Raw genomic sequence first — 27,455 nt, 5'->3', positions numbered from 1 at the left:
AGATTGAAAATAGTTCTTAAAGATCCATCCGGTTTTGGAGTGAGGAAAAGGGTGCTGTAAAATCCCCTTCCTATTTCCTGTGAAGGTACTCTTACCAGGACTTTCTTGTCTAGAAGAAGACGAACTACTTTTTCGAGAACTAACTGGTTCTTTTTGGCCACACGAGTAACTTTTATTCGGTGGGGAGGAAGGGAGATGAAATTTAACCGTAGACCGTCTGATAACAAGTTGATTATCCATTGGGACGGCTGTAAGGTTACCCACTGATGGACAAAAAACCGTAACCTTCCTCCCACCTGGAATATGGCGTCATTGTTTAGGATCTGGTTTTGGGGGTTTATTGAAAAGAAAACCTCTTTCTCTTTTCTCACCCTAGGGTTTCCCCCGTGTGGTTCTATCCGTTGGGCGGCCTCGGCCCCTACCTGATCCTCGAAAGGACCGACGATTGTCATACCAACGTCGTCTAAAGAAGGGAGGTGGAGGGAAGTGTTTTTTCTTGTCCGCCGCTTTTTCTAAAATCTCATCTAAAGCGCTGCCGAATAGATATTGACCCTCACAGGGGACTGCACAGAGCTTCACTTTGGATTGGAAATCAGCATTCCAGTTCTTTAACCATAACGCCCTTCTTCCTGAATTTGAAAGGGCACTAGCCCGGGCAGCAAACCGCACAGAATCAATGGCAGCGTCCGCCAGGAATCCCGCTGCATTTTGAAGTGGAGGGATGACTTCTAGAAGTCTGTCTCTTGGACATTTGTTTTTTATTTGGTCGCTAAGTTCCTCCAGCCATTTAACCATGGCACGGGCAGTACAAGTAGCCGCTACTCCAGGTTTAAACGCCCAAGTTGAGGCCTCCCAGGTTGATTTTAGAAAGGCATCCGCCTTTTTATCTAGGGGGTCTTTTAGGGCCCCCATGTCCTCGAAGGGAAGTGCTATGCCCCTGGAGGTACTTGCGATAGCCGCGTCCAACTTAGGCGCCTTTTCCCATTTCTCGCAAATTTCCTCACTAAAGGGATATTTACGTTTTAAGGCCTGGGGAACTGAAATCTTTTTATTCGGTTTTTTCCATTCTTTTTTAATGAGATTTAGAATGTTATCATGAAACGGGAAAACTTTTCGTTTCTTATCCTCCAAATTACTGAACATAGAGTCCTGAACTGTTTGCTTCTCTTTTGGCGTCTCAACCCCCAGGGTGGACCTGACCAGTTTTAGCAACTTCCCCACATCTTCTGATAACACATAAGGCCGGCCACACTCTTCATCTGAAGAGTCCAGGTCCGAACCCTCGTCGGGCGGAAGCTCACCCAGTTCACCCTCGGATTCTACGTCAGATGCCTGGGCAGACGTAGGGAATGGGTTTACGGAGCTCTGCAATCCATGATGTTTTAACTGCTCCTTTACAGTGCTTTGTACTTCGCTTCTAACAATATCTTTTATATTCTGAAGCAAAGATGAAGACTCTTCAGACACCGTTTTTTCTATGCATGAGCGGCACATACGCTTTTCATACGTTTTGGGGAGGCTTCTATCACAGAGTGCACATACTTTATGCTTTTGTTTAGAGGTGACTTTTTTTCCCTGCATATATACAAAAAACACAGTGTCACTGACATGTTTTTTGCCTTACAAAGGCACTCACCCACCGGACCCTTAGTACCACGACAGGCTGTGGGATTTCAGCTGGGATCGTCGATTCCTTCAGATCTGCCATCCTGCAGGAGACTGTTCCCAGCGCCTGCTTGCCGCCTTGCACTTTTAAATATGGCGGGCAGGAAGCGGTGTGTGCGTCTCTGAACTTTCTCCCCCCCGGGGAGTGTCAGCACACCGCTTCTTCAGCGTGTAGCATCACTTCCGGTTCAATCCCGGAAGTTCCCCCATTCAGTCGGCGCCAGCGTCGTGATGGGTACGCTCACTTTTCTCCCTCGGCCCAGCCTCCGGCCAGGAGCGGACGCCGGGGAGTCCCCAGTGGGAAAGACGCATCTGCAGCTCCAGGTATGGAGGCGACGCGCACACGCCGCCACCGCTGCTCCCACCGCGGACCTCGGTCAGAGACCGGCAAAGCAAGGGAGACCTCTCCCCATGCAGCACCGCAGGTTCCCCGCAAGAACAGGAAACCAAACTGAGGAGAGAGGTGCCGCCCCCATCTTTTATCTCCTATGCAGGTTTCCTGTTCTTGGGGGCGGGACCATCTCTCATGTACCGGTGCTGTCATGGGGAAGGGAAAAATGAGGTTTGGTCCCTTTAAGGGCTCCTCCTGGCGTAGTGCTGGGGTATCCTGCTTCTTGCGTTGTGTGCACACAATCCTGCTGTGTGTGTATATATACTTATGTTTCAACACATGTGAATAAATATATCACCCTTTGCAAGACATAACCCAAGAGAGAGCGTCTGTTTTCTTCTTCTGCAGCATCTTTTCCACACCCAAGACTTTTTCACAGCCCTGTCCACATTCTGTAGCTCTCCAAGTCTCTGCTTTAGGTCAACGATTACCTTTGACAAAGGACCTGTCGCCTGTGGAGGAGCCGGGAGCAGCGTCCTGTGTGGTTGGGTCACATCTGGGTCAGCGAGGAGCGCCACCTCTGGCACTGACACCTTATAACAAATCATTTAAAAAGGGCTACAACCCCTAAAAATTTGAAACTCCCCCAAAATACAGGTTCCATGTCATTGTCCTCTTCTGTGTGGACAATCCAACACCATGTTCCAAATTATTGCACAAATCCTGTTCTTTTCCTCTGATTTTCCTGGATGTAGATGAGTCGTATAATGTCCATTCATCAACTGTTAGATGATAAATCCCAATAAGCCCCCAGTGATGACCCGCAGAAAGCAGAAAATTCTCCTCCAGAACGAGAGTGCAGACATTTCTAGGATGTGAAGATCTGAGAGATCTCGGTGATCTGCAGCGTTAGACGTCACATTACTGACATCAGAAGCTTTTCCACCAGAATCTTCACATTCCAGTTTTATGCTTTGTAATGGTATTTTAGCAAGTGCTCGCTTAGTCCAATGAATTTGTCTGGCAGACCCTTCCTTGTTATGCCTTTATCTGCACAAACCCATCTGTGCTATGTATCAGCCACAAATCTCTTCACAGTACGATGACTACGATAAAGTTTTCATGAAATATTTAATATTTTCATATCTTGTCCGAGGCATTGCACTATGTGATGCTTTTTGACACCAGAAATCCTTTTTATTTCCTATATTGCATGAAACCTGCGGCTGCTTAATAAAGTGGAATGCCCCTCTTAAGGGGTATACCTGTAATTGTGGACAAGTCAAAGTAATTATCAAAGGCGTCATAATGATTTCAGTGATCCAGAGACACAAACCGCCCAGGAGGTTATGGGAAAAACAGAAAACTACATCTCTATGGTGCCGACATCCAATCTACAGAATATTCTGTAACGCTGTGTATAAACTGACAACCAAACACCAGCAGTACAGGATGGAGGGTTGTCACCAACTTCCTGGGAATTCTTTGACTGTAGGGCAAGAGGGAGCCATGACCACTGCTCCATCAGCCCCAGCATGATATGATTACCACGGGGGAACGTGGAAATCCGCGTCAGCAGTGCTCCGACAAAAGGAGACATAATCTGAGCATTGATAACAGGAACCACAGGCTGCCACTTATTTCTGCCATATATGAGGGGTAAAGCACGACTTGGGTCCCCAGGTCATACGAGAAAGCCACCCACCCCAGGTCACACAGGAAAGCACCCCGGATTACAAAAGCCACCCAAAGCCCCCCAGATCACAAGAGCCGCAAACCAAAAGGTCACATGGGAAAGCCACTGAATCACGAGAGCCACCCACGCCAGGTCACACGAGCCACCCCAGGTCACATGGAAAAGTCCCCCCCCAGAATCACGAGAGTCATCCCAGGTCACACGGAAAAGTTCCCCCGAATCACGAGAGCCATCCCAAGTCACACGGAAAAGTCCCCCCGAATCACGAGAGCCATTCCAGGTCACACGGAAAAGTCCCCCCGAATCACGACAGCCACCCCAGGTCACACGGAAAAGTCCCCCCAAATCACGAGAGTCATCCCAGGTCACACGGAAAAGTCCCCCCCCCGAATCACGAGAGTCATCCCAGGTCACACGGAAAAGTCCCCCCCCCAAATCACGACAGCCACCCCAGGTCACACGGAAAAGTCCCCCCCCCCGAATCACGAGAGTCATCCCAGGTCACACAGAAAAGTCCCCCCAAATCACGACAGCCACCCCAGGTCACACGGAAAAGTCCCCCCCCCCGAATCACGAGAGCCACCCCAGGTCACACGGAAAAGCCCCCCCAAATCACGACAGCCATTCCAGGTCACACGGAAAAGCCCCCCCAAATCACGAGAGCCACCCCAGGTCACACGGAAAAGCCCCCCCCCCCCCGAGTCACATGGAAAAGTCCCCCCGAATCACGAGAGCCACCCCAGGTCACACGAAAAAGTCCCCCCAAATCACAAGAGCCACCCCAGGTCACACGGAAAAGTCCCCCCCCCCGAATAAAGAGTGTCATCCCAGGTCACACGGAAAAGTCCCCCCGAATCACGACAGCCATTCCAGGTCACACGGAAAAGCCCCCCCAAATCACGAGAGCCATTCCAGGTCACATGGAAAAGTCCCCCCAAATCACAAGAGCCACCACAGGTCACACGGAAAAGTCCCCCCCCGAATCACAAGAGTCATCCCAGGTCACACGGAAAAGTTCCCCCGAATCACGAGAGCCATTCCAGATCACACGGAAAAGTCCACCCGAATCACGAGAGCCACCCCAGGTCACACGGAAAAGCCCCCCCCCCCCCGAGTCACACGGAAAAGTCCCCCCAAATCACGAGAGCCATTCCAGGTCACACGGAAAAGCCCCCCCAAATCACGAGAGCCATCCCAGGTCACACGGAAAAGTCCCCCCGAATCACAAGAGCCATTACAGGTCACACGGAAAAGCCCCCCCAAATCACGAGAGCCATCCCAGGTCACACGGAAAAGTCCCCCCGAATCAAAAGAGCCATTCCAGGTCACACGGAAAAGCCCCCCCAAATCACGAGAGCCATCCCAGGTCACACGGAAAAGTCCCCCCGAATCACAAGAGCCACCCCAGGTCACACGGAAAAGCCCCCCCCCGAGTCACACGGAAAAGTCCCCCCAAATCACGAGAGCCACCCCAGGTCACACGGAAAAGCCCCCCCCCCCCCCCCCCCGAGTCACACGGAAAAGTCCCCCCAAATCACGAGAGCCATTCCAGGTCACACGGAAAAGCCCCCCCAAATCACGAGAGCCATCCCAGGTCACACGGAAAAGTCCCCCCGAATCACAAGAGCCATTACAGGTCACACGGAAAAGCCCCCCCAAATCACGAGAGCCATCCCAGGTCACACGGAAAAGTCCCCCCGAATCAAAAGAGCCATTCCAGGTCACACGGAAAAGCCCCCCCAAATCACGAGAGCCATCCCAGGTCACACGGAAAAGTCCCCCCGAATCACAAGAGCCATTCCAGGTCACACGGAAAAGTCCCCCCGAATCACGAGACCCATTCCAGGTCACACGGAAAAATCCCCCCGAATCATGAGAGCCATCCCAGGTCACACGGAAAAGTCCCCCCGAATCACGACAGCCATTCCAGGTCACACGGAAAAGCCCCTCAGATCACGAGAGCCATCCACCTCAGGTCACACGGAAAAGTCCCCCCGAATCACGAGAGCCACTCCAGGTCACACGGAAAAGCCCCCCCCCGGATCACGAGAGCCATCCCAGGTCACATGGAAAAGTCCCCCCGAATCAAGAGAGCCACCCCAGGTCACATGGAAAAGCCCCTCAGATCATGAGAGCCACCCCAGGTCACACGGAAAAAGCCCCCCGGATTATGAGACCCATCCACCCCAGCTTACACGGAAAAGACCCCAGATCACGAGAGCCAGCCACCCCAGGACAGTTGCGAAAGCCCCTGTATTACAAGAGCTACCACTTGGATCACTCCCTTACAAGCATTCATGAGGGCCCCCTGGATTACACAGGATCCCACCCTTCCCCTGGATCGCTCAAGGTCCCTAGCAAGAAGGATGGAAGATTTCCAGGAGCACGATGTGATCTGTCCGTAGTCACATGACCAGTCAGCGAGGAGCGAGCACAGATTCCCCGTAATGCCACTAAGGATGTGATATAACACAGCTCATCACCAGACAGTAACACATATACAGCTATCAGCAGCATTACTGACAGTCAGGAAAGCTTTCAGACAGACAACTTTCCCTTCTCACACATTTTGCTGCGCCCAGGAGGGGAAGCCGGCGGGCGTCAGGGCAGAGCTCGCTCCGGAGGGAGAGCCGGCGGGCGTCAGGGCAGAGCTCGCTCCGGAGGGAGAGCCGGCGGGCGTCAGGGCAGAGCTCGCTCCGGAGGGAGAGCCGGCGGGCGTCAGGGCAGAGCTCGCTCCGGAGGGAGAGCCGGCGGGCGTCAGGGCAGAGCTCGCTCCGGAGGGAGAGCCGGCGGGCGTCAGGGCAGAGCTCGCTCCGGAGGGAGAGCCGGCGGGCGTCAGGGCAGAGCTCGCTCCGGAGGGAGAGCCGGCGGGCGTCAGGGCAGAGCTCGCCCCGGAGGGAGAGCCGGCGGGCGTCAGGGCAGAGCTCGCTCCGGAGGGAGAGCCGGCGGGCGTCAGGGCAGAGCTCGCTCCGGAGGGAGAGCCGGCGGGCGTCAGGGCAGAGCTCGCTCCGGAGGGAGAGCCGGCGGGCGTCAGGGCAGAACTCGTCCCGGGGGGGGGGAGCAGGCGGGTGTCAGGGCAGAGCTCGCCCCGCAGGGGAAGCCGGCGGGCGTCAGGGCAGAGCTCGCTCCGGAGGGAGAGCCGGCCGGCGTCAGGGCAGAGCTCGCCCCGGAGGGGAAGCAGGCGGGTGTCAGGGCAGAGCTCGCCCCGGGGGGGGAAGCAGGCGGGCGTCAGGGCAGAGCTCGCCCCGGAGGGGAAGCCAAGGGGCGTCAGGGCAGAGCTCGCCCCGGGGGGGTGGGGGGGGAGCAGGCAGGCGTCAGGGCAGAGCTCGCCCCGGAGGGGAAGCCGGCGGGCGGACTCCTCCGGGGGGGGGAGCTCGGGCCGGACTCCTCCGGGGGGGGGGCTCGGGCCGGACTCCTCCGGGGGGGGGGCTCGGGCCGGACTCCTCCGGGGGGGGGGGGCTCGGGCCGGACTCCTCCGGGGGGGGGGGGGGGGGGGGCTCGGGCCGGACTCCTCCGGGGGGGGGGGGGGGCTCGGGCCGGACTCCTCCGGGGGGGGGGGGGGGGGGCTCGGGCCGGACTCCTCCTTTGCTGGGGCCGGACTCCTCCGGGGGGCTGTGTCGGCCCTTGTTCACGCCTGCACATTCTGGCGCTCGCTCCCTGTACAGATGGGGGGGGGGGGGGGGGGGCTCGGGACGGACTCCTCCGGGGGGGGGGGGGCTTGGCTCAGGCCGGACTCCTCCGGGGGGGGGGGCCTCAGGCCGGACTCCTCCGGGGGGGGGGCTCGGGCCGGACTCCTCCGGGGGGGGGGCTCGGGCCGGACTCCTCCGGGGGGGGGGGCTCGGGCCGGACTCCTCCGGGGGGGGGGGGGGCTCGGGCCGGACTCCTCCGGGGGGGGGGGGGCTCGGGCCGGACTCCTCCGGGGGGGGGGGGGGCTCGGGCCGGACTCCTCCGGGGGGGGGGGGGGGCTCGGGCCGGACTCCTCCGGGGGGGGGGGGGGCTCGGGCCGGACTCCTCCTTTGCTGGGGCCGGACTCCTCCGGGGGGCTGTGTCGGCCCTTGTTCACGCCTGCACATTCTGGCGCTCGCTCCCTGTACAGATGAGGCACAGGACGCACGTCCCCATCACATTGCCGCACTGTCTGCACTGGCCGCTCTCACACATGTCTGTATTTCTGTGACATGACATTGACACCTGTCACACGCAGCCGCTGCAGCGCCTCTTAGCCCTCACTCCCTGAGGCGGGTATACACGGCGCCCCTCATGCCGTGCCTCCGGGTGTCGGCGCTGTGACCCGGCGCTACTCAGGCAATGCCGCCGCCGCTCGCCTCACCTGCCGCAGCCGCTCGCCTCCATTGTCCCTCGGCCGCCACAGCCCCTCAGTCTCCCTCTGACAGGACCCAGCTGCTACTTCCGGGGTCGGCGGGATCGGCTTTTTCCGGAGCCGCTGAAGAGGATTTCGGTGAGTTTCGGAGAACCTCCAACACGCATGCGTCCTGACATGTTCCGTAAGGTGCAGAGTTCAATCTGAGGGAAGAGCGGGAATGTGGCCGCCATCTTGGTTGTGGCAAGTTATTTCTCATGTACTTCATATAACTAGCTATGTAACGCTTGCAGTCAGTGCAGGGAGACTCCATCCATCACCACAGGACTCACACAGCGACATGTGCAGTGTTTATAGTCAACTATGGCGGCACGAGGTGATGAAACCTGAGGAAATCAACAACACAAATCCACATCCCCCAGGAAATGAAGTCAGTAATATGTGCCATGCTGTATGACCAGTGATTACATCAGGCCCTCAGATCACCTTCCACCACGATGGCCGGACTCGCCTGCCACAGCTGTCCCCGTGCGGCCATCACAGAGCAGTCTGATCCTGTCTGCGAAGACCCAAAACATCCACAGAAACCGCTCCGACATGTGAGGTGTGTGCAGACAGGAGGCATCAGAGCGCGGGACACTGAGTCCATGGAAAGGTGGCGGCAAAAGGAAAGGCGTCACATCAGGAGGGCCCGTGATAGAGGCCCAGTGCTATCACATCAGGAGGGCGGTAATGTCGTGATGGAGGCCCAGTGCTATCGCATCGGGAGGGCGGTAATGTCGTGATGGAGGCCCAGTGCTATCGCATCGGGAGGGCGGTAATGTCAGGATGGGGGCCCAGTGCTATCACATCAGGAGGGCGGTAATGTCGTGATGGAGGCCCAGTGCTATCGCATCGGGAGGGCGGTAATGTCAGGATGGGGGCCCAGTGCTATCACATCAGGAGGGCCCGTGATAGAGGCCCAGTGCTATCACATCGGGTGGGCGGTAATGTCAGGATGGGGGCCCAGTGCTATCACATCAGGAGGGCGGTAATGTCGCGATGGAGGCCCAGTGCTATCACATCAGGAGGGCGGTAATGTCGCAATGGAGGCCCAGTGCTATCACATCAGGAGGGCGGTAATGTCAGGATGGGGGCCCAGTGCTATCACATCAGGAGGGCCCGTGATAGAGGCCCAGTGCTATCACATCAGGAGGGCGGTAATGTCGCAATGGAGGCCCAGTGCTATCACATCGGGAGGGCGGTAATGTCGCAATGGAGGCCCAGTGCTATCACATCGGGAGGGCGGTAATGTCGCAATGGAGGCCCAGTGCTATCACATCGGGAGGGCGGTAATGTCGCAATGGAGGCCCAGTGCTATCACATCGGGAGGGCGGTAATGTCGCAATGGAGGCCCAGTGCTATCACATCGGGAGGGCGGTAATGTCACGATGGAGGCCCAGTGCTATCGCATCGGGAGGGCGGTAATGTCACGATGGGGGCCCAGTGCTATCGCATCGGGAGGGCGATAATGCCGCAATGGGGGCTGGCTTTGCAGCGTTGAGAATCTCTCCCCTCATGTGCTCACAGCTCCTGGACAGGGGAGGAAGCAAAAGACATTACTGACATTACAGCAGGAGATCGCAGAGGATACATTTTGTGAGGTAAAATATTTTTTAAAAACAGTCAGTGAAATATTTTACCTGACGAAATGAATCCTCTGTGATCCCCTACTGTAATGTCAGTATTGTCTTTTGCTTCCTCTCCTGCCCAGGAGATGTGGTATGCTCCGTACACGGTCAGACACAGACAATTTTTAAAATGAACTTTCGTTCGTGGGAAAACCCCGTTAATGTGATCGTCTTCCTCTGCCTGTAGACACATCGTGCATCTGCCGCCGAGATCACCCGAATGATTCACTGCACCTGCCCGTAATTCGCGCAGATGCAGTAAATCAGACCGCCCCCTTTGTACTGACAGATAGTGGCGGTCACATTAAAACTGCGAATGCGCTCCTCCTGTGCAAAGATGGTGGCGTGTTCGCAACGGTGTTACCGCGCAAGAGGCTGCGTGAGAGTGTGTGAGGTGCGTACGGCGTATAGAGTGTGTGTGTGAGGTGCGACAGTATTCCGCTGATGGTACCGCGCAATAGGTTGGTACCAGCAGCAGTTTCCATATTGAGACACCCATCACTTGAGTGTCCCAATATGGCGGTTGATGACCTTCCTCCTCTTGGAATTCTGGGATACGGTGACATCTGGACAGAACAGGAAATAAAAACATTACAAGGCAATTATATAAATAGATGTGGGGCAGTGCAGCACTGTGGAGAGGACACATGGGTGATGGACAGAGATGAGGAGATGTAGGGCGGTGCAGCACTGTGGAGAGGACGGGTAGGTGGTAGACAGATGAAGAGAAGATGTAGGGCTGCGCAGCACTGGAGAGGACAGGTAGGTGGTAGACAGATGAGGAAATGTAGGGCGGTGCAGCACTGTGGAGAGGATGGGTAGGTGGTAGACAGATGAGGAAGAGATATAGGGCGGTGCAGCACTGTGGAGAGGACTGGTAGGTGGTAGAGATGAGGAGGAAATGTAGAGCAGTGCAGCACTGTGGTGAGGATGGGTAGGTGGTAGACAGATGAGGAGATTTGGGGTGGTGCAGCACTGTGGAGAGGATGGGTAGGTGGTAGACAGATGAGATGTGGGGCGATGCAGCACTGTGGAGAGGACAGGTAGGTGGTAGACAGATGAGCAGATGTAGGGCGGTGCAGCACTGTGGAGAGGACGGGTAGGTGGTAGACAGAGATGAAGAGTAGATGTAGGGCTGTGAAGCACTGTGGAGAGGACGGGTAGGTGGTAGACAGGGATGAGAAGATGTAGGGCGGTGCAGCACTATGGAGAGGACGGGTAGGTGGTAGACAGAGATGAAGAGGAGATGTAGGGCTGTGCAGCACTGTGGAGAGGACGGGTAGGTGGTAGACAGTTGAAGAGGAGATGTAGGGCGGTGCAGCACTGTGGAGAGGACGGGTAGGTGGTAGACAGATGAGCACAAATGTAGGGCGGTGCAGCACTGTGGAGAAGACAGGTAGGTGGTAGACAGAAATGAGGAGATGTAGGGCAGTGCAGCACTATGGAGAGGACGGGTAGGTGGTAAACAGATGAAGAGGAGATGTAGGGCAGTGCAGCACTGTGGAGAGGACGGGTAGGTGGTAGACAGATGAGGAGATGTAGGGCGGTGCAGCACTGTGGAGAGGACAGATAGGTGGTAGACAGAGATGAGGAGGAGATGTAGGGCAGTGCAGCTCTGTTGAGAGGACGGGTAGGTGTCTTTGTTAAAACTCTTGAAATCTAATTTTTATTAACCCCTTAGTGACAGAGCCAATTTGGTACTTAATGACCGAGCCAATTTTTACAATTCTGACCAGTGTCACTTTATGAGGTTATAACTCTGGAACGCTTTATCGGATCCCGCTGATTCTGAGATTGTTTTTTCGTGACATGTTGTACTTCAAGTTAGTGGTAACATTTCTTCGATATTACTTGCGATTATTTATGAAAAAAATGGAAATATGGCGAAAATTTTTAAAATTTTGCAATTTTCAAACTTTGTATTTTTATGCCCTTAAATCAGAGAGATATGTCACAAAAAATTGTTAATAAATAACATTTCTCACATGTCTACTTTACATCAGCACAATTTTGGAAACAATTTTTTTTTTTGTTAGGGAGTTATAAGGGTTAAAAGTTGACCAGCAATTTCTCATTTTTACAACACCATGTTTTTTTTAGGGACCACATCACCTTTGAAGTGATTTTGAGGGGTCTATATGATAGAAAATAACCAAGTGTGACACCATTCTAAAAACTGCACCCCTCAAGCTGCTCAAAACCACATTCAAGAAGTTTATTAACCCTTTACGTACTTCACAGGAACTAAAACAATGTGGAAGAAAAAAATGAACATTTTACTTTTTTTTGCAAACATTTTACTTCAGAACCATTTTTGTTAATTTTCACAAGTGTAAAAACAGAAATTTAACCACAAATTTTGTTGTGCAATTTTTCCTGAGTACACCGATACCCCATATGTGGAGGTAAACCACTGTTTGGGCGCACCGCAGAGCTTGGAAGTGAAGGAGCACCGTTTGACTGTTTCAATGCAGAATTGGCTGGAATTGAGATCGGACGCCATGTCGCGTTTGGAGAGCCCCTAATGTGCCTAAACAGTGGAAACCGCCCACAAGTGACACCATTTTGGAAACTAGACCCCCCAAGGAACTTATCTAGATGTGTGGTGAGCACTTTGAACCCCCAAGTGCTTCACAGAAGTTTATAACGTAGAGCCGTGAAAATAAAAAATCGCATTTGTTTTCACAAAAATGATTTTTTCGCCCACAAATTCTTATTTTCACAAGGGTAACAGGAGAAATTAGACCACAAAAGTTGTTGTGCAATTTCTCCTGAGTACGTCGATACCCCATATGTGGAGGTAAACCACTGTTTGGGCGCACCGCAGAGCTTGGAATTGAAGGAGCACCGTTTGACTTTTTCAATGCAGAATTGGCTGGAATTGAGATCGGATGCCATGTCGCGTTTGGAGAGTCCCTGATGTGCCTAAACAGTGGAAACCCCCCACAAGTGATACCATTTTGGAAACTAGACCCCTTAAGGAACTTATCTAGATGTGTGGTGAGCACTTTGAACCCCCAAGTGCTTCACAGACGTTTATAACGTAGAGCCGTGAAAATAAAAAATCTCATTTTTTGTACAAAAATGATCTTTTTGCCCCCAAATTTTTATTTTCACAAGGGTAACAGGAGAAATTAGACCACAAAAGTTGTTGTGCAATTTCTCCTGAGTACGTCGATACCCCATATATGGGGGTAAACCACTGTTTGGGCGCACCGCAGAGCTTGGAAGAGAAGGAGTGTCGTTTTACTTTTTCAATGTAGAATTGGCTGGAATTGAGATCGGACGCCATGTCACGTTTGGAGAGCCGCTGATGTGCCTAAACAGTAGAGACCCCCCACATATGACACCATTTTGGAAACTAGACCCCTTAAGGAACTTATCTAGATGTGTGGTGAGCACTTTAAACCCCCAGGTGCTTCACAGAAGTTTATAACGTAGAGCCGTGAAAATAAAAAAATCGCATTTTTTCTACAAAAATGATCTTTTTGCCTCCAAATTTTTATTTTACCAAGGGTAACAGGAGAAAATGGACCCCAGAAGCTGTTGTACAATTTGTCTTGAGTACGCCGACACCCTATATGTGGGGGTAAACCACTGTTTGGGCGCATGGCTGAGCTCGGAAGCAAAGGAGCGCCATTTGACTTTTCAATGCAAAATTGACTGGAATTGAGATCGGACGCCATGTCGCGTTTGGAGAGCCCCTGATGTGCCTAAACAGCAGAAACCCCCCAAAAGTGACCCCATTTTGGAAACTAGACCCCCCATGGAACTTATCTAGATGTGTAGTGAGAACTTTGAATGCCCAAGTGCATCACAGAAGTTTATAATGCAGAGTCGTGAAAATAAAAAATATATATTTTTTAACAATAGATTTTTTAGCCCCCAAGTTTTTATTTTCACAAGGGTAACAAGAGAAATTGGACCCCAAAAGTTGTTGTCCAATTTGTCCTGAGTATGCTGGTACCCCATATGTGGGGGTAAACCACTGTTTGGGCGCACGGCAGAGCTCGGAAGGGAAGGAGCGCCATTTTGGAATGCAGACTTTGATAGAATTGTCTGCGGGCGTTATGTTGCGTTTGCAGACCCCTAATGTACCTAAACAGTAGAAACCCCCACAAGTGACCAAATTTTGGAAACTAGACCCCCTAAGGAACTTATCTAGATATGTGGTGAGAACTTTGAAAGCTCAAGTGCTTCACAGAAATTTATAATGCAGAGTAGTGAAAATAAAAAAATATATTTTTTTCCAACAAAAAAGATTTTTAGCCCCCAAGTTTTTATTTTCACAAGGGTAACAGGAGAAATTGGACCCCAAAAGTTGTTGTCCAATTTATCCCGAGTACGCTGATGCCCCATATGTGGGGGTAAACCACTGTTTGGGCGCACGGCAGAGCTCAGAAGGGAGGGAGTACCATTTGACTTTTTTAGCGCAAAATTGGCTGTCGTGTTTGGAGACCCCCTGATGTACCTAAACAGTGGAAACCCCCCAATTCTAACTCCAACCCTAACCCCAACACAGCCCTAACCCTAATCTCAACCCGATCCATAATCCTAATCACAACCCTAACGATAATCACAACCCTAACCCCAAAACAGCCCTAATCTCAACCCTAACCATAACCCTAATCAAAACCCTAAATCCAACACACCCCTAACCCTAATCCCAACCCTAACCCTAATCCCAACCCTAATCCCAAACGTAACACTAATCCCAACCCTAATCCAAACGCTAACCCTAATCCCAACTCTAACCCTAACTTTAGCCCCAACCCTAACTTTAGCCCCAACCCTAACCATAACTTTAGCCCCCGTCGTCACAAAAAAAGTTCAATGTAACCTTTTTTTTGTACGTCGCGTCCGCCATTTTTGCGGATGCGTGGCCGTAACTCTGCCCCCTCCTCCCCAGGACATAGACTGGGCAGCGGATGCGTTGAAAAACTGCATCCGCTGCCCACGTTGTGCACAATTTTCACAACGTGCGTCGGTACATCGGGCCGACGCATTGCGACCGCCCCGTACCGACGCAAGTGTGAAAGAAGCCTAAGGCTACTTTCACACTAGCGTCGTACTCGGCCCATCGCAGTGTGTCGGGCCGACGTACCGACGCTAGCGTTGTAAGCGCCGCACAACGGGTGCAGCGGATGCTGTTTTTTCAACGCATCCGGTGCCCCATTGTGAGGTGCGGGGAGGCGGGGGCGGAGTTCCGGCCACGCATGCGCGGTCGGAAATGGCGGACACGTCGCACAAAAAAGTTACATGTATTTTTTTTTGTGTCGACGGTCCGCCGAAGCACGACGCATCCGTCGCACGACGGATGCGACATGTGGCAATCCGTCGCAATGCCTCGCTAATGCAAGCCAATGGAGAAAAAACGCATCCTGCAAGCACTTTTGCAGGATGCGTTTTTTCTCCAACGACGCATTGCGACGGAAGCCAAAAAACGCTAGTGTGAAAGTAGCCTAACTCTAACCCTAGCCCTAACCCTAACCCTAAATTTAGCCCCAACCCTAACTCTAACCCTAACTCTAACCCTAACTCTAACCCTAACTCTAACCCTAACTCTAACCCTAACTCTAACCCTAACTCTAACCCTAACCCTAACTCTAACCCTAACTCTAACCCTAACTCTAACTCTAACCCTAACTCTAACCCTAACCCTAACTCTAACCCTAACCCTAACTCTAACCCTAACTCTAACCCTAACTCTAACTCTAACCCTAACTCTAACCCTAACTCTAACCCTAACCCTAACCCTAACTCTAACCCTAACTCTAACCCTAACTCTAACTCTAACCCTAACTCTAACCCTAACCCTAACTCTAACCCTAACTCTAACCCTAACTCTAACCCTAACTCTAACTCTAACCCTAACCCTAACTCTAACCCTAACTCTAACCCTAACTCTAACCCTAACTCTAACCCTAACCCTAACTCTAACCCTAACTCTAACCCTAACTCTAACTCTAACCCTAACTCTAACCCTAACTCTAACCCTAACCCTAACTCTAACCCTAACTCTAACCCTAACTCTAACCCTAACTCTAACCCTAACCCTAACTCTAACCCTAACTCTAACCCTAACTCTAACCCTAACTCTAACCCTAACTCTAACCCTAACTCTAACCCTAACCCTAACTCTAACCCTAACTCTAACCCTAACTCTAACCCTAACCCTAACTCTAACCCTAACTCTAACCCTAACTCTAACCCTAACTCTAACCCTAACTCTAACCCTAACTCTAACTCTAACCCTAACTCTAACCCTAACCCTAACTCTAACTCTAACTCTAACCCTAACTCTAACCCTAACCCTAACTCTAACCCTAACTCTAACCCTAACTCTAACTCTAACCCTAACTCTAACCCTAACTCTAACCCTAACCCTAACTCTAACCCTAACTCTAACCCTAACTCTAACCCTAACTCTAACCCTAACCCTAACTCTAACCCTAACTCTAACCCTAACTCTAACCCTAACTCTAACCCTAACTCTAACCCTAACTCTAACCCTAACTCTAACCCTAACTCTAACCCTAACTCTAATTTTAGCCCCAACTTGTCTTCTCCTGCCGGCCGGCAGATGGCAGCAGATGGCGGGCGCACTGCGCATGCGCCCGCCATGATGAAAAAGCCGGCTGGCAGGAGAAGACAGAAGAGGACCCAGGGACCCCGGGTGAGTATGATAGGGTCCCCGAATCCCCCTATTTCTCTGTCCTCTGATGTGCGATCACATCAGAGGACAGAGAAATAACTGATCGCTTTTTTTTTTTTTTTTTTTTTTTTGCGGTCGCCGGTAAACTGTTAATTACCGGCGATCGCAAAGCAGGGGTCGGTGCAAACCGACCCCGATCATGTTCTTTGGGGTCTCGGCTACCCCCGGCAGCCGAGACCCCAAAGAACATCCGGGTGCCGGGCGGCGGGCGCACTGCGCGTGCGCCCGCCATTTTTTCCCGGAAAAAAGATGGCGGCGCCCATGGGGAGACACGAGGAGCACCGGGGGAGGTAGGTAAGTATTGGGGGGCTATTGGGGGCCATCGGGGACCACATTTCTCTGTCCTCAGATGTGCGATCACATCGGAGGACAGAGAAATTAAACGGCAAATCGCGTTTTGTTTTTTTTTGTTGCGACCGCCGGTAAACGGTTAATTACCGGCGATCGCAACTCGGGGGTCGGTAAAAACCCCCCGAATCATGTTCTCTGGGGTCTCGGCTACCCTCGGCAATCGAGACCCCAGAGAAAATCCGACTCTGGGGGGCGCTATTCACTTTATCCACAGCGCCGTTAATTAACGGCGCTGTGGATTAAGTACCCTTAGCGGCCGCCGTTAAAAGGCGTATCGGCGGTCGTTAAGGGGTTAATACTTATATTTTCCTGGTTGTTGTACCTTTTCTTTCTTTTTTTTTTTTTTGTTATCTGACATCTATCCATGACCATCAGTCATTGTATTTTTTCTTTGCATCTGAACCCAGGATTGTGTGTTTTTGGCATTGGGTACATGGGTTAAACACACTCACATCTCTGACTGATCAATATGCACAAATGTTCTTATCTCTACCTGTTTCTCAATCTATTGTTAGACATTTGGAAAATATTCCTTGGGTCGTGCCCCTTAGCTGTGCGACATGTGCTAACGTCTTTGTAAATCCCGTGTGATGAAACGTTCTTTATTCAGGGTCTCATCCTCCATAGTATAGGGGCAGCAGATGAACTTTGTTCTATTTGACAGAGACCGTGGTCTTTGCCATTGTTTAATAATTGGCAGGACTACTCCAGTTCAGGACTATTCTTTAGATTGCCAGGTTGTTGATATAGGTACATTCAATCTGACGGACCGGACGCATCTTTTAGTATGTATATTTTTTTTCCTTCTTACTACCTTTCACAAAGTCCTTCTGCTTGGCCCCAGCGTCCTTAGTTCTAGCTGCCGAAAAGACATCACATCCGGTTTCCCGTGGTAAGAGCTCTCCGGGTTCACAGCATTCACAGTGCGACTCTTTTACGCAAGCGCATGAGCGCAGCATCCCCAGTTACCATGACTATTGGATGTCACTTCCAGGCAGACGTATTCGATGAGCCGGCCGGCCTCTCAGCACATGGAGCGCAGGCGCAGTACGAGTTAGGCCACGGGAACCGTGATGGCCACATATCACTTGCGGGGAACGCTGTCAATGGTCCCTTCCCCTTTCGGACACCAGCCTCGATCCCTTGGCTGCCGCGCATTTACTCTGATTATTCAGGAATAGTGACGAGCGAGTATACTCGTTACTCGGGTTTCCCCGAGCACGCTCTGGTGATCTCCGAGTATTTTGTAGTGCTCGGACATTTAGTTTTCCTCACCTCAGCTGCATGATTTACGGCTACTAGACAGGCTGATTACATGAGGGGATTCCCTAACAGACAGGCAATCTTCACATGTATTCAGCCTGGCTTGCAGCCGTAAATCATGCAGCTGAGGTGAGGAAAACTAAATGTCCAAGCACTACAAAATACTCGGAGATCACCCGAGCATGCTCGCTCATCACTATTCAGGAACTTATATGGCATACTGCTTGTGGAGAAATGGGGTCAGTGGGTGGCCCGGCTGTCTTTAGCAAGACTGCATGGACCACGGCTCATACCACTGAATGCCCGCTCTATCTCCCCGTGGGCAATACACTACACAGACAACAACGGGGTTAAGGTAAAACAGTGTGGCAATACTTTATTGAACCACAACACACAATAGCAAACAGAACAATCCCACCATGGCTGGAATTGTTTTTTTACATGGGCACATATAAAAGGTCACTGCGTCTCCACGTATTTCGAGTATGACATGATGTCAGAGCTCCCAGGGTCGCTACTCCATCTGTGGATGAACGCACAGAGAAGGGGTAACGACAAGCATAGGGAGATGACCAAGAACTGTCCATAGAGTCCATACAAGGTCCAAAGCCAGTTGACATGATGTCAGAGCTCCCAGGGTCGCTACTCCATCTGTGGATGAACGCACAGATAAGGGGTAACGACAAGCATAAGGAGATGACCAAGAACTGTCCATAGAGTCCATACAAGGTCCAAAGCCAGTTGACATGAGTCACCACCTGGCTTATCTGACCATCTCCAAACATATCCATGGTTCAGAGATGGTCACTGGATCAGATCTGTGTCCTTCCAACCGATGCCGAAAACCCCTGGGTTGTTTCCTATAGAATCATAGATCAGTGTCCCTCGTGATGGTGCCATGATGAATTGGCTGCAGTCCTTTCTCTTGTCTGTTGGGTGTTTTGCAGAATGTCTGGCTGGTAGCTCTGTATTACTTCAGACTCCCAGGATGTGATCTCTGAGTCTTTTTATACCCAAGGCATGTAAGCTATTCTTAGGGCATGTGCACACATCAGGATTTCATGCAGAAATTTCCTGAAGAAAACCGGAAATTTTCTGCAAGAAATCCGCATGTTTTTTTTTGCGGTTTTTTTTTAGCATTTTGCAAGCGAAATTAGCTTGCAGAACGCTAAAGTTTTCCAAGCGATCTGTAGCATCGCTTGGAAAACTGACTGACAGGTTGGTCACACTTGTCAAACATACTGTTTGACAAGTGTAACCAACTTTTTACTATAGATGCTGCTTATGCAGCATCAATAGTAAAAAGATATCATGTTAAAAATAATAAAAAAATTTTTAAAAATGGTTATACTCACCCTCTGCAGACAGCCGATCTCAGCGGCTTCCGTTCCTATAGATGGTGTGTGCAGGACCTTCGATGACGTCATCGCAGGTCCTTCACACACACCATCTATAGGAACGGAAGCGGCAGCGTGCACCTGAGAGGCCGGAAGACTGCGGGGGCCATCAAAGGTGAGTATATGACTATTTTTTATTTTAATTCTTTTTTTTTTACCAATTATATGGTGCCCAGTCCGTGGAGGAGAGTCTCCTCTCCTCCACCCTGGGTACCAACCGCACATGATCTGCTTACTTCCCGCATGGTGGGCACAGCCCCGTGCAGGAAGTAAGCAGATCAATGCATTCCTAGGTGTGCGGAATCCCCGCAATTCCGCAAATTTAATGAACATGTTGCTTTTTTTTCCGCGATGCTATTTTTTCGCGGAAAAAAATGCAACATTTGCACAAGAAATGCGGAATACACTGAAAATAATGGGAGGCATATGTAAGCGTTTTTTTCGCGTTTTTATAGCGAAAAAACACGCGAAAAAAAATGAACGTTTGCACATGGCCTTAGAATTACCCAGGGTCTTTCAGTCCAACATCAAGATAAGGTAAACAATGGTGATGAGATTAAGTAGTACTATTAGGCTAGGTTCACATTGCGTCAAGTACATGGCGTTAAACGGATCCGTTAAACGCATGTACAGAAAAGGATCAAATTTGTTGAAAAATCGGCTTCACGTTAACGCTTGCGTTAACGCTTTTGACAGCGTTTTTCTCATTTTGATGTCCGTTCGCGATGTATCCGTTTGTCTGCGTTTGTCACTGTCAATAAAGTTTTTTTTTTTTTTTTTTCTCCTTTTGTCCTCGTCGGGGTGTAGGTGCAGACTCATTCTCCATTTTGAAAGCATTGAGTGAACTTCTGCTAGCAAGAGGTTTGTGTCTGAGCTGGTTCGATTTCGATTGATGCGGTTGCGACTTCGCCAGAGAAAGCGTAGTTCGCAAAGGAGATATTGGATCCACGAAGTGAATTTCTTGCGGAATACATATGGTGCCTTTCACACCCTGTATCTTCAGCTTCGGGATCACCCTTCAAAATTCCAACGCTATCTACGGATGTCCATTGAGACCTTTGATGTTCTGCTTTCACTTGTGAAGGATGAGATACATCATCAGCGCAGCACTTTCCGTGAAAGCATCTGTGCGGAGGAACGATTAGTAGTGACTGTGAGGTAATTATGAAATTTTTTCTCATTCTATTGACAAAGACTAGATCTAGGTATCGTGGGGCATAATGGTCATTTAGCAATTGTATATTCTATTTATGTAGCCTTTTAGTTGTCCTTAAAAATCCTAAACATTTTTTTTTTTTTTTCTTTTTCAATGCCGACAGATATCTGGCTACCGGAGAATCTTTTGCGTCACTGCATTACCAATTTAGACTGGGGAAGTCAACAATTTGCCAACTGGTTCGGGAAACTTGTGATGCCATTTGGAACAACTTGCAACCACTTGTGCTACCAACCCCAACATCAGAAATGTGGCTAGCGATTTCCCAACAGTTCGAGGATGTGGCTAATTTCCCCAATTGTATTGGTGCCGTGGACGGCAAGCACATACGGATTCAGAAACCAGCGCATAGTGGGTCCCTGTACTATAATTATAAAAAATACTTCTCGATAATCTTGATGGCTATTGCGGATGCAAGATACCGGTTTGTAGCTGTGGATATTGGTGCGTATGGCCGTACTAACGATTCAAGAGTCTTCAGAGACTCCAACATGGGGAGATGTTTGTATAGCAACAATTTTAACTTGCCCTCATCACGACCTCTACCGGGGACCGAAGACCCAAGTTTGCCCTTTGTTTTAGTTGGTGATGAGGCATTCCAACTTGGGCAAAATCTCCTCAAACCGTACTCAAGCCGCAGTCTGAACTCCACCAAGCGCATTTTTAATTATCGCTTGAGCCGGGCAAGACGTTATGTGGAGTGCGCCTTTGGGATTTTGACATTAAAATGGCGAATTCTACTAACGTGCATGCAACTGCAACCAGAAAATGTGGACCGTGTTGTGAAGGCATGCATCTGTCTGCATAATTTTGTGGCCAGACATGAACCCCAGGTGGTTGACCCCGATGAATGTGAGTCGAACCTCATGAGCATTGAATCTACTGCTGTTCGGTCTGCAGCACAAATAATGAGGATCCGTGACCAATTTGCACAGTACTTCATACATGAGGGGCATGTTCCATGGCAAGACAGACACGTGTAAAATTTATTTCAAGTCTGAAGCTGTGTCCTGATGTGTTTTTTGGTTTTTTTTTATTTCCCATATGTCTTGTAAAATATGTCTTGTAAAATGTTACATTACTGTTATGTTGTGTTCACAGTCATACAAGAATCAGATTTTAAACAGTTTACTTAAGTTTCTGAATTTTTATGAAAGAACAGTTGTGAACTTGTTACATATGATATCCCATAGGGATGTAAAAAAACACACACGAAATTGGGTGGTAAAAAAACAATAAACCAAAGAACGTGAAACACAGTTTGCACCTGGCTGGGGACACTGAGCTGTACTACAGACTCTGGTATTGCGCGGGCGTATTGTCTGCCCAGGTGTATGATGGACTGCTACTTTGTCTCTGATGTTCCATGCTCGTTTCACACCGGGCTCTATATTGAGGGTTGTAGGCCGGCATGTCTATGCTTCTGGTTCTCGATGGAGCTGGCTCCTGGGGTCCCACAAATTCCTCAAGAAGGTCATTCAGTCTTTGCCGAAACAAAAGGTTTCTGTGTGTCGGGATATTTTGTGCTACGGGAACATAGGACAAAAAAAGTAGCTTCCACTCATTTGCAGAATATACAGACTCGCGAGATTGTAAGTCGGTAATTTCCCCGCCTCAGGTCTTTCAGTTCACTCCGACACATGTCCTCAACCCGCTGAAGTCCATCGACAATAATGGCATCAGCTTCATCTTTTTGTGAAGCTCGCTTGCGTCCACGCACTGATTGCAACCGGGCACTCACACCTAAAGCCACAGTGCTTCTCTCCCCAGATCGTGGCTCGCTGATGACAGAGACGTCTTCAGTGCCCGTCTGCTGACTTGGTTCCAGTGGAGATGGCTCCAGTTCTTCTGCCTGTCTAGGCGCGGCGGTACTGCATATCGTGCTGGAACCAAAAAAAAATATATATTTAGCTTTAATTTTTAAACAATTTTGTCTCGCACGCAGACTAATTTGTACTTACGAGCGCTGAGACACTGTTTTTTGAAGAAAGAGCAATTGCTCGTAATGCACATACGGGGTCACCCGTTTGGCACCTGATCCACTTGGTGGATTTTGACTATTCCGGTAGTCACGGACAAAGCGGTCCCTTATTGATTTCCAACGGGTATGGACCGCATCCGCTGTAATTTTTAAAAAAAGGTAAAAAAAATATATATATATATTAGTAGACAGTTCTTATTTTGATAGTTTAAAAATTGTGTATAGTTAGTTAAGATAGTTGATATATAGCTAGTAGATAGATAGTTGATAGATAGTAATTATAGATGATAGAGATATAGTTTAGTGTATAGGTAGTTGATAGTTCAGAGATAGATAGTAGACAATTTAACATCACCAATATTTACCAATTTTTTTCTTTGAGGTTGACGACTTCTCCATGTATCGGGGATCGAAGTGAGAGATAATTTGATCCCACAACTTCCGGTTCTTTACTATGTCATGGTGGGAGCTGTCTCTTTGGTCCCATATTGAGGGGTTGGCTTCCACAAGGTTGATCAGTGTCTCATTGTGAATGGTCAACGGCTCTTCATCAACCACAATCCTTTTTTTTTTTTTGGCTCGCTGACTTGGACTATGTAAACACAAAGCGTAATGTTGAAAGGTTCAATTATAGATAGATACAGAGATAGATAGATACATAGATAGATACATAGATAGATACAGCGAAAGATAGAGAGAGAGAGATAGTGGATAGATAGTTTATAGATATAGCAGATAGAAAGTGAATAGATAGATTGTAGATACATTTCTAGTTTTATATTTACCACTGGCAGTTGTGGAGACGACAGACGGCGAGGAACCTTCTTCCTCTTGTGTCCTCCGTGTGCCACAACCTATTGAGTATGTAAATGGAAAAAAAAATTACATTTCTTTGATCAATAAATTTATGTTTGCAAAACTTAAAAATGTCTGCTATGTACCTTTGTTGGTTTTGCCTGTTTTTTTGGGGGGGGCCTAGCAGCCTCGGGCTCCGAAGACTCCTATTTGCAATAGAAACATGATTATACATATATATATATAGCTTAATACACTGAATTTTCACACAAATTTTAGTGGTTTTTTAAAGTGCAAGCCTACCGACTGAGAAGAAAAAACCGCAGACACGCTGCTGCTGCTGCTGCTTCCCTCACTATCCGACATCTGCAACAAAGCAATACATTTTTAGTACACACACATCCGTCGTACAATACAGACTCCCATGATGTATACAGAGATATCTACTATATAATTGTCTAGGGAACTTCCGTCTTTCTGTCCTTCTGTCACGGTATTAATTCGCTGATTGGCCTCGGCAGCTGCCTGTCATGGCTGCCGCGGCCAATCAGTGACGCGCACAGTCAGAAAAAAAAGGGCCGCCCCGCACTCACTGCCCGCATACACCCCTCTGCTCACCGCTCACACAGGGTACTGTGACAAACGTCGCTGTGCAATATACTACGTGACTGGGTTCTGTATACTACGTCGCTGGGTGCTGTATACTACTTCACTGTGCAATACACTACGTGGCTCTGTGATGTATACTACGTCACTGGGCAATATACTACGTAGCTGGGCAATATACTACATGCTACATGGCTGGGCAATATACTACGTGGACATGCATATTCTAGAATACCCAATGCATTATCGGGCCACCATCTAGTATATATATATATATATATATATATATATATATATATATATATATATATATATATATATATATATATATATATATATATATATACAAATGTACTTACATTTCCTGTGATCTTTTGCAAGACACTTTTTCTCTGGTGTGCAGCAGGCCTCAGGATGTGCGCTGGGGACAGTAATGGCCGAAATCCTGTTTCCTGTCACATGACCACATGGACATCCCTCAAACGCTATTAAAACGTATGGTTCTTTTTTGAAATTTATCAAGATTTGCGTCTGGCTGCGTTTGCAATAGACATCAATGGCAGAATTAACGCTTCCGTTAGTATTGCGTTAGCTTGGCCGGACCCAAAAACGCTGCAAGCCGCGTTCCAAGGTCCGTCAGAAAAAAACGTTATGTGACTAACGCATGCCAAATTTGGCATGCGTCACGAGGCGTCAGACAATGCAAGTCTATGGGCGCGTTAGTATGTGCGTTATATTGCGTTTTCACTACTTAAAAACGTGTCCGTTAGACGGACTCACCTAGCGCAATGTGAACCTAGCCTTAGGCTGGGTTCACATTGCGTTCAGTGACTCTGTAAAGGTACCTTCACACGAAACGACTTTGTAACGATATCGCTAGCGATCCGTGACGTTGCAGCGTCCTCGCTAGCGATATTGTTTAGTTTGACACGCAGCAGCGATCAGGATCCTGCTGTGATGTCGCTGGTCGCTGAATAAAGTCCAGAACTTTATTTGGTCGTCCGATCGCCGTGTATCGTTGTGTTTGAAAGCAAAAGCAACGATACCAGCGATGTTTTACACTGGTAACCAGGGTAAACATCGGGTTACCAAGCGCAGGGCCGCGCTTAGTAACCAGATGTTTACCCTGGTTACCAGCGTAAAAGTAAAAAAAACAAACAGTACATACTCACCTGCGCGTCCCCCAGCGTCTGCTTCCTGACACTTACTGAGCGCCGGCCCTAAAGTGAAAGTGAAAGCACAGCTAGGGCCGGAGCTCAGTCAGTGTCAGGAAGCAGACGCTGGGGGACGCGCAGGTGAGCATGTACTGTTTGTTTTTTTTACTCTTACGCTGGTAACCAGGGTAAACATCGGGTTACTAAGCGCGGCCCTGCGCTTAGCAACCCGATGTTTACCCTGGTTACCCGGGGGCCTCGGCATCGTTGGTCGCTGGAGAGCGGTCTGTGTGACAGCTCCCCAGCGATCAAACAGCGATGCTGCAGCGATCGGCATCGTTGTCGCTATCGCTGCAGCGTCGCTTCGCGTGAAGGTACCTTTAAACGGACTACGTTACACCGTGGCATAACGCGGTGTAACGTAGTCCGTTAACGCCGCCATTGAAAGCAATGTCGGATGCATCGCTAGCGCTCGACCACAATGGGCGTGCGCTAAGGATGTGCCGTCATTGAGTGACGGACCCTGAGACACGGGCTGCAGCGTTTCCGGGTCCGTCACTGCTAGCGCAGATGGAGCTAGCAGATGCTCTATCTGCGTTAGCGCGCTGCAAACGTCGGCACTTGCGTTACAGCAGCCCGTTAGCGTATGTGATGAACGGGCTGCTGCTAACGCAGTGTGAACCTAGCCTTAGCATATAAGCACACATCAATAAACAAAGCTTAACACACTCAATGTACAGTCACTATTACAGACTTATACAGTATGTTAGATAGTATATCAGTTGGCAAGTCTGTTCTCTTGACCCACCAGACGCAAACACCCAAATTCACAAGCCAATATACAGACAAAAAGTTTTTTGCAAAAACATGGTTGTCTGGGAAATTAAGATACAATCTGGTTTCTTCACACTGCTGCATTGCCGCCACGGCCTCTGAAAAAGCCAGCTAGACTCGCAAAATGCATCAGGATACTTCTTGCTATGTCCTTCTCCTTTTTTCCCCCCCTCCTGCTTAGATCTTTGTCCATCTGCCACAGAGGCTGACCAGCCAGTGCTATGTGTTTCTTAGGGTGCAGGTAGTATCACACTGATGTATGGGTTGTTAACCCACTTGCAATCTCGATGTTGTATCTGCTGCTTGTACCCTACAGGGAGTGATTGTTACGGTATTTGTTTTTTCCTCCTTGTCTTTTCTTAATGTTGCTGGTTCAGCCTTAGGCAAAAGTTTCATCCCACTTGATAAGCATGGTTATTTCATGCATCTTTTCTATACATTTCGGTGTGCACCTTTACAGCATGCTGATGAGCGTCTAATCATGGATCCTATAGGCGCTCATTTTTGGTGTTGAGCTTATGGGCTATGGTTCATGATTCCCCAGGGACGGGGGGCATGTCAGACACCAGTAAATAAAATTGATTCTGTATGCTGACACCAAACACTATAAATGTAAAATCTTTTGTTTAGCATGTGGTGACTTGGGTGTATATCGATCCACAGTAAGGAGGAGTTTGATAGGGCTTGCAGCCCTATTATGGGCATCAATGTGTGGTTTTCTTGATTTTAATGGTTTTAGCATTGCATTCTGTATGTCAATAAACATTAATTATTTTATGTATTTGTGAGTGATCTCTGTGGCATCCTATGCCCCTTTCTTTGTTGGTCTTTGAGGAGATGTAGGGTGGTGCAGCACTGTGGAGAGGACGGGTAGGTGGTAGACAGATGAGGAGGAAATGTAGGGCATTGCAGCACTGTGGAGAGGACAGGTAGGTGTTAGACAGATAAGGAAGTGATAGGGTTGTGCAGCACTGTGGAGAGGATGGGTAGCTAGTAGACAGAGATGAGGAGATGTAAAGCAGTGCAGCACTGTGGAGAGGACGGGTAGGTGGTAGACAGATGAAGAAGTGATGTAGGGCGGTGCAGCACTGTGGAGAGGACAGGTAGGTGGTAGACAGAGATGAGGAGATGTAGGGCAGTGCAGCACTGTGGAGTGGACAGGTAGGTGATAGACAGATGAAAAGAAGATGAACAGTGGTGTAGGACTATGGAGAGGACAGGTAGGTGGTAGACAGATAAGGAAAATTTTGGGTGGTGCAGCACTGTGGAGAGGATGGGTAGGTGGTAGACAGATAACGAAGAGATAGGGTGGTGCAACACAGTGGAGAGGATGGGTAGCTAGTAAACAAAAATGAGATGTAGAGCAGTGCAGTACTGTGCAGAGGACTGGTAGGTGGTAGTCAGATAAGGAGGGATATATAGGGTGGTGCAGCACTGTGGAGAGGACGGGTAGCTGGTAG

General features: G+C 49.5%; 3 protein-coding genes across 3 annotated transcripts in view; 1 reads left to right on the top strand and 2 right to left on the bottom strand.

Moving 5' to 3' along the window:
* The window catches only part of ZDHHC7 (zDHHC palmitoyltransferase 7), a 33,713-nt gene extending 25,514 nt beyond the window's left edge, over nt 1-8,199 (bottom strand). The window contains exon 1 of the mRNA XM_077288888.1: nt 8,023-8,199. The gene's annotated coding sequence lies outside the window, so the exon portion shown is untranslated. The remainder of the gene's footprint in view (nt 1-8,022) is intronic.
* Nucleotides 8,200-8,308: 109 nt separating this feature from the next.
* Nucleotides 8,309-27,455, top strand: part of LOC143807397 (uncharacterized) — an 89,767-nt gene continuing 70,620 nt past the window's right edge. Inside the window, exon 1 of the mRNA XM_077288887.1 lies at nt 8,309-8,617. The gene's annotated coding sequence lies outside the window, so the exon portion shown is untranslated. The remainder of the gene's footprint in view (nt 8,618-27,455) is intronic.
* LOC143803899 (uncharacterized) lies at nt 22,311-26,391 on the bottom strand. Its single transcript, XM_077281658.1, has 8 exons — nt 26,326-26,391; nt 23,705-23,844; nt 23,548-23,607; nt 23,392-23,460; nt 22,972-23,198; nt 22,587-22,746; nt 22,356-22,508; nt 22,311-22,314 (listed from the first exon to the last, which is right to left on the bottom strand). The coding sequence occupies exons 1-8, from the start codon at nt 26,389-26,391 to the stop codon at nt 22,311-22,313; spliced, it is 879 nt and encodes a 292-aa protein (XP_077137773.1).

This window comes from Ranitomeya variabilis, chromosome 2, assembly GCF_051348905.1.
Source record: "Ranitomeya variabilis isolate aRanVar5 chromosome 2, aRanVar5.hap1, whole genome shotgun sequence".
NCBI classification, from domain to species: Eukaryota; Metazoa; Chordata; class Amphibia; order Anura; family Dendrobatidae; genus Ranitomeya; species Ranitomeya variabilis.
This window is presented reverse-complemented; position numbering and strand designations above follow the sequence as displayed.

Excerpts from the sequence above, each read along its gene's own strand:
- LOC143803899 (XM_077281658.1), bottom strand. The coding sequence starts at position 26,391 with ATGAAACTTTTGCCTAAGGCTGAACCAGCAACATTAAGAAAAGACAAG. Across the intron at positions 23,461-23,547 it reads AACAGGCAAAACCAACAAAG|GTTGTGGCACACGGAGGACA; the intron begins GTACATAGCAGA and ends CATACTCAATAG. Across the intron at positions 23,199-23,391 it reads CGTCTCCACAACTGCCAGTG|TCCAAGTCAGCGAGCCAAAA; the intron begins GTAAATATAAAA and ends GTGTTTACATAG.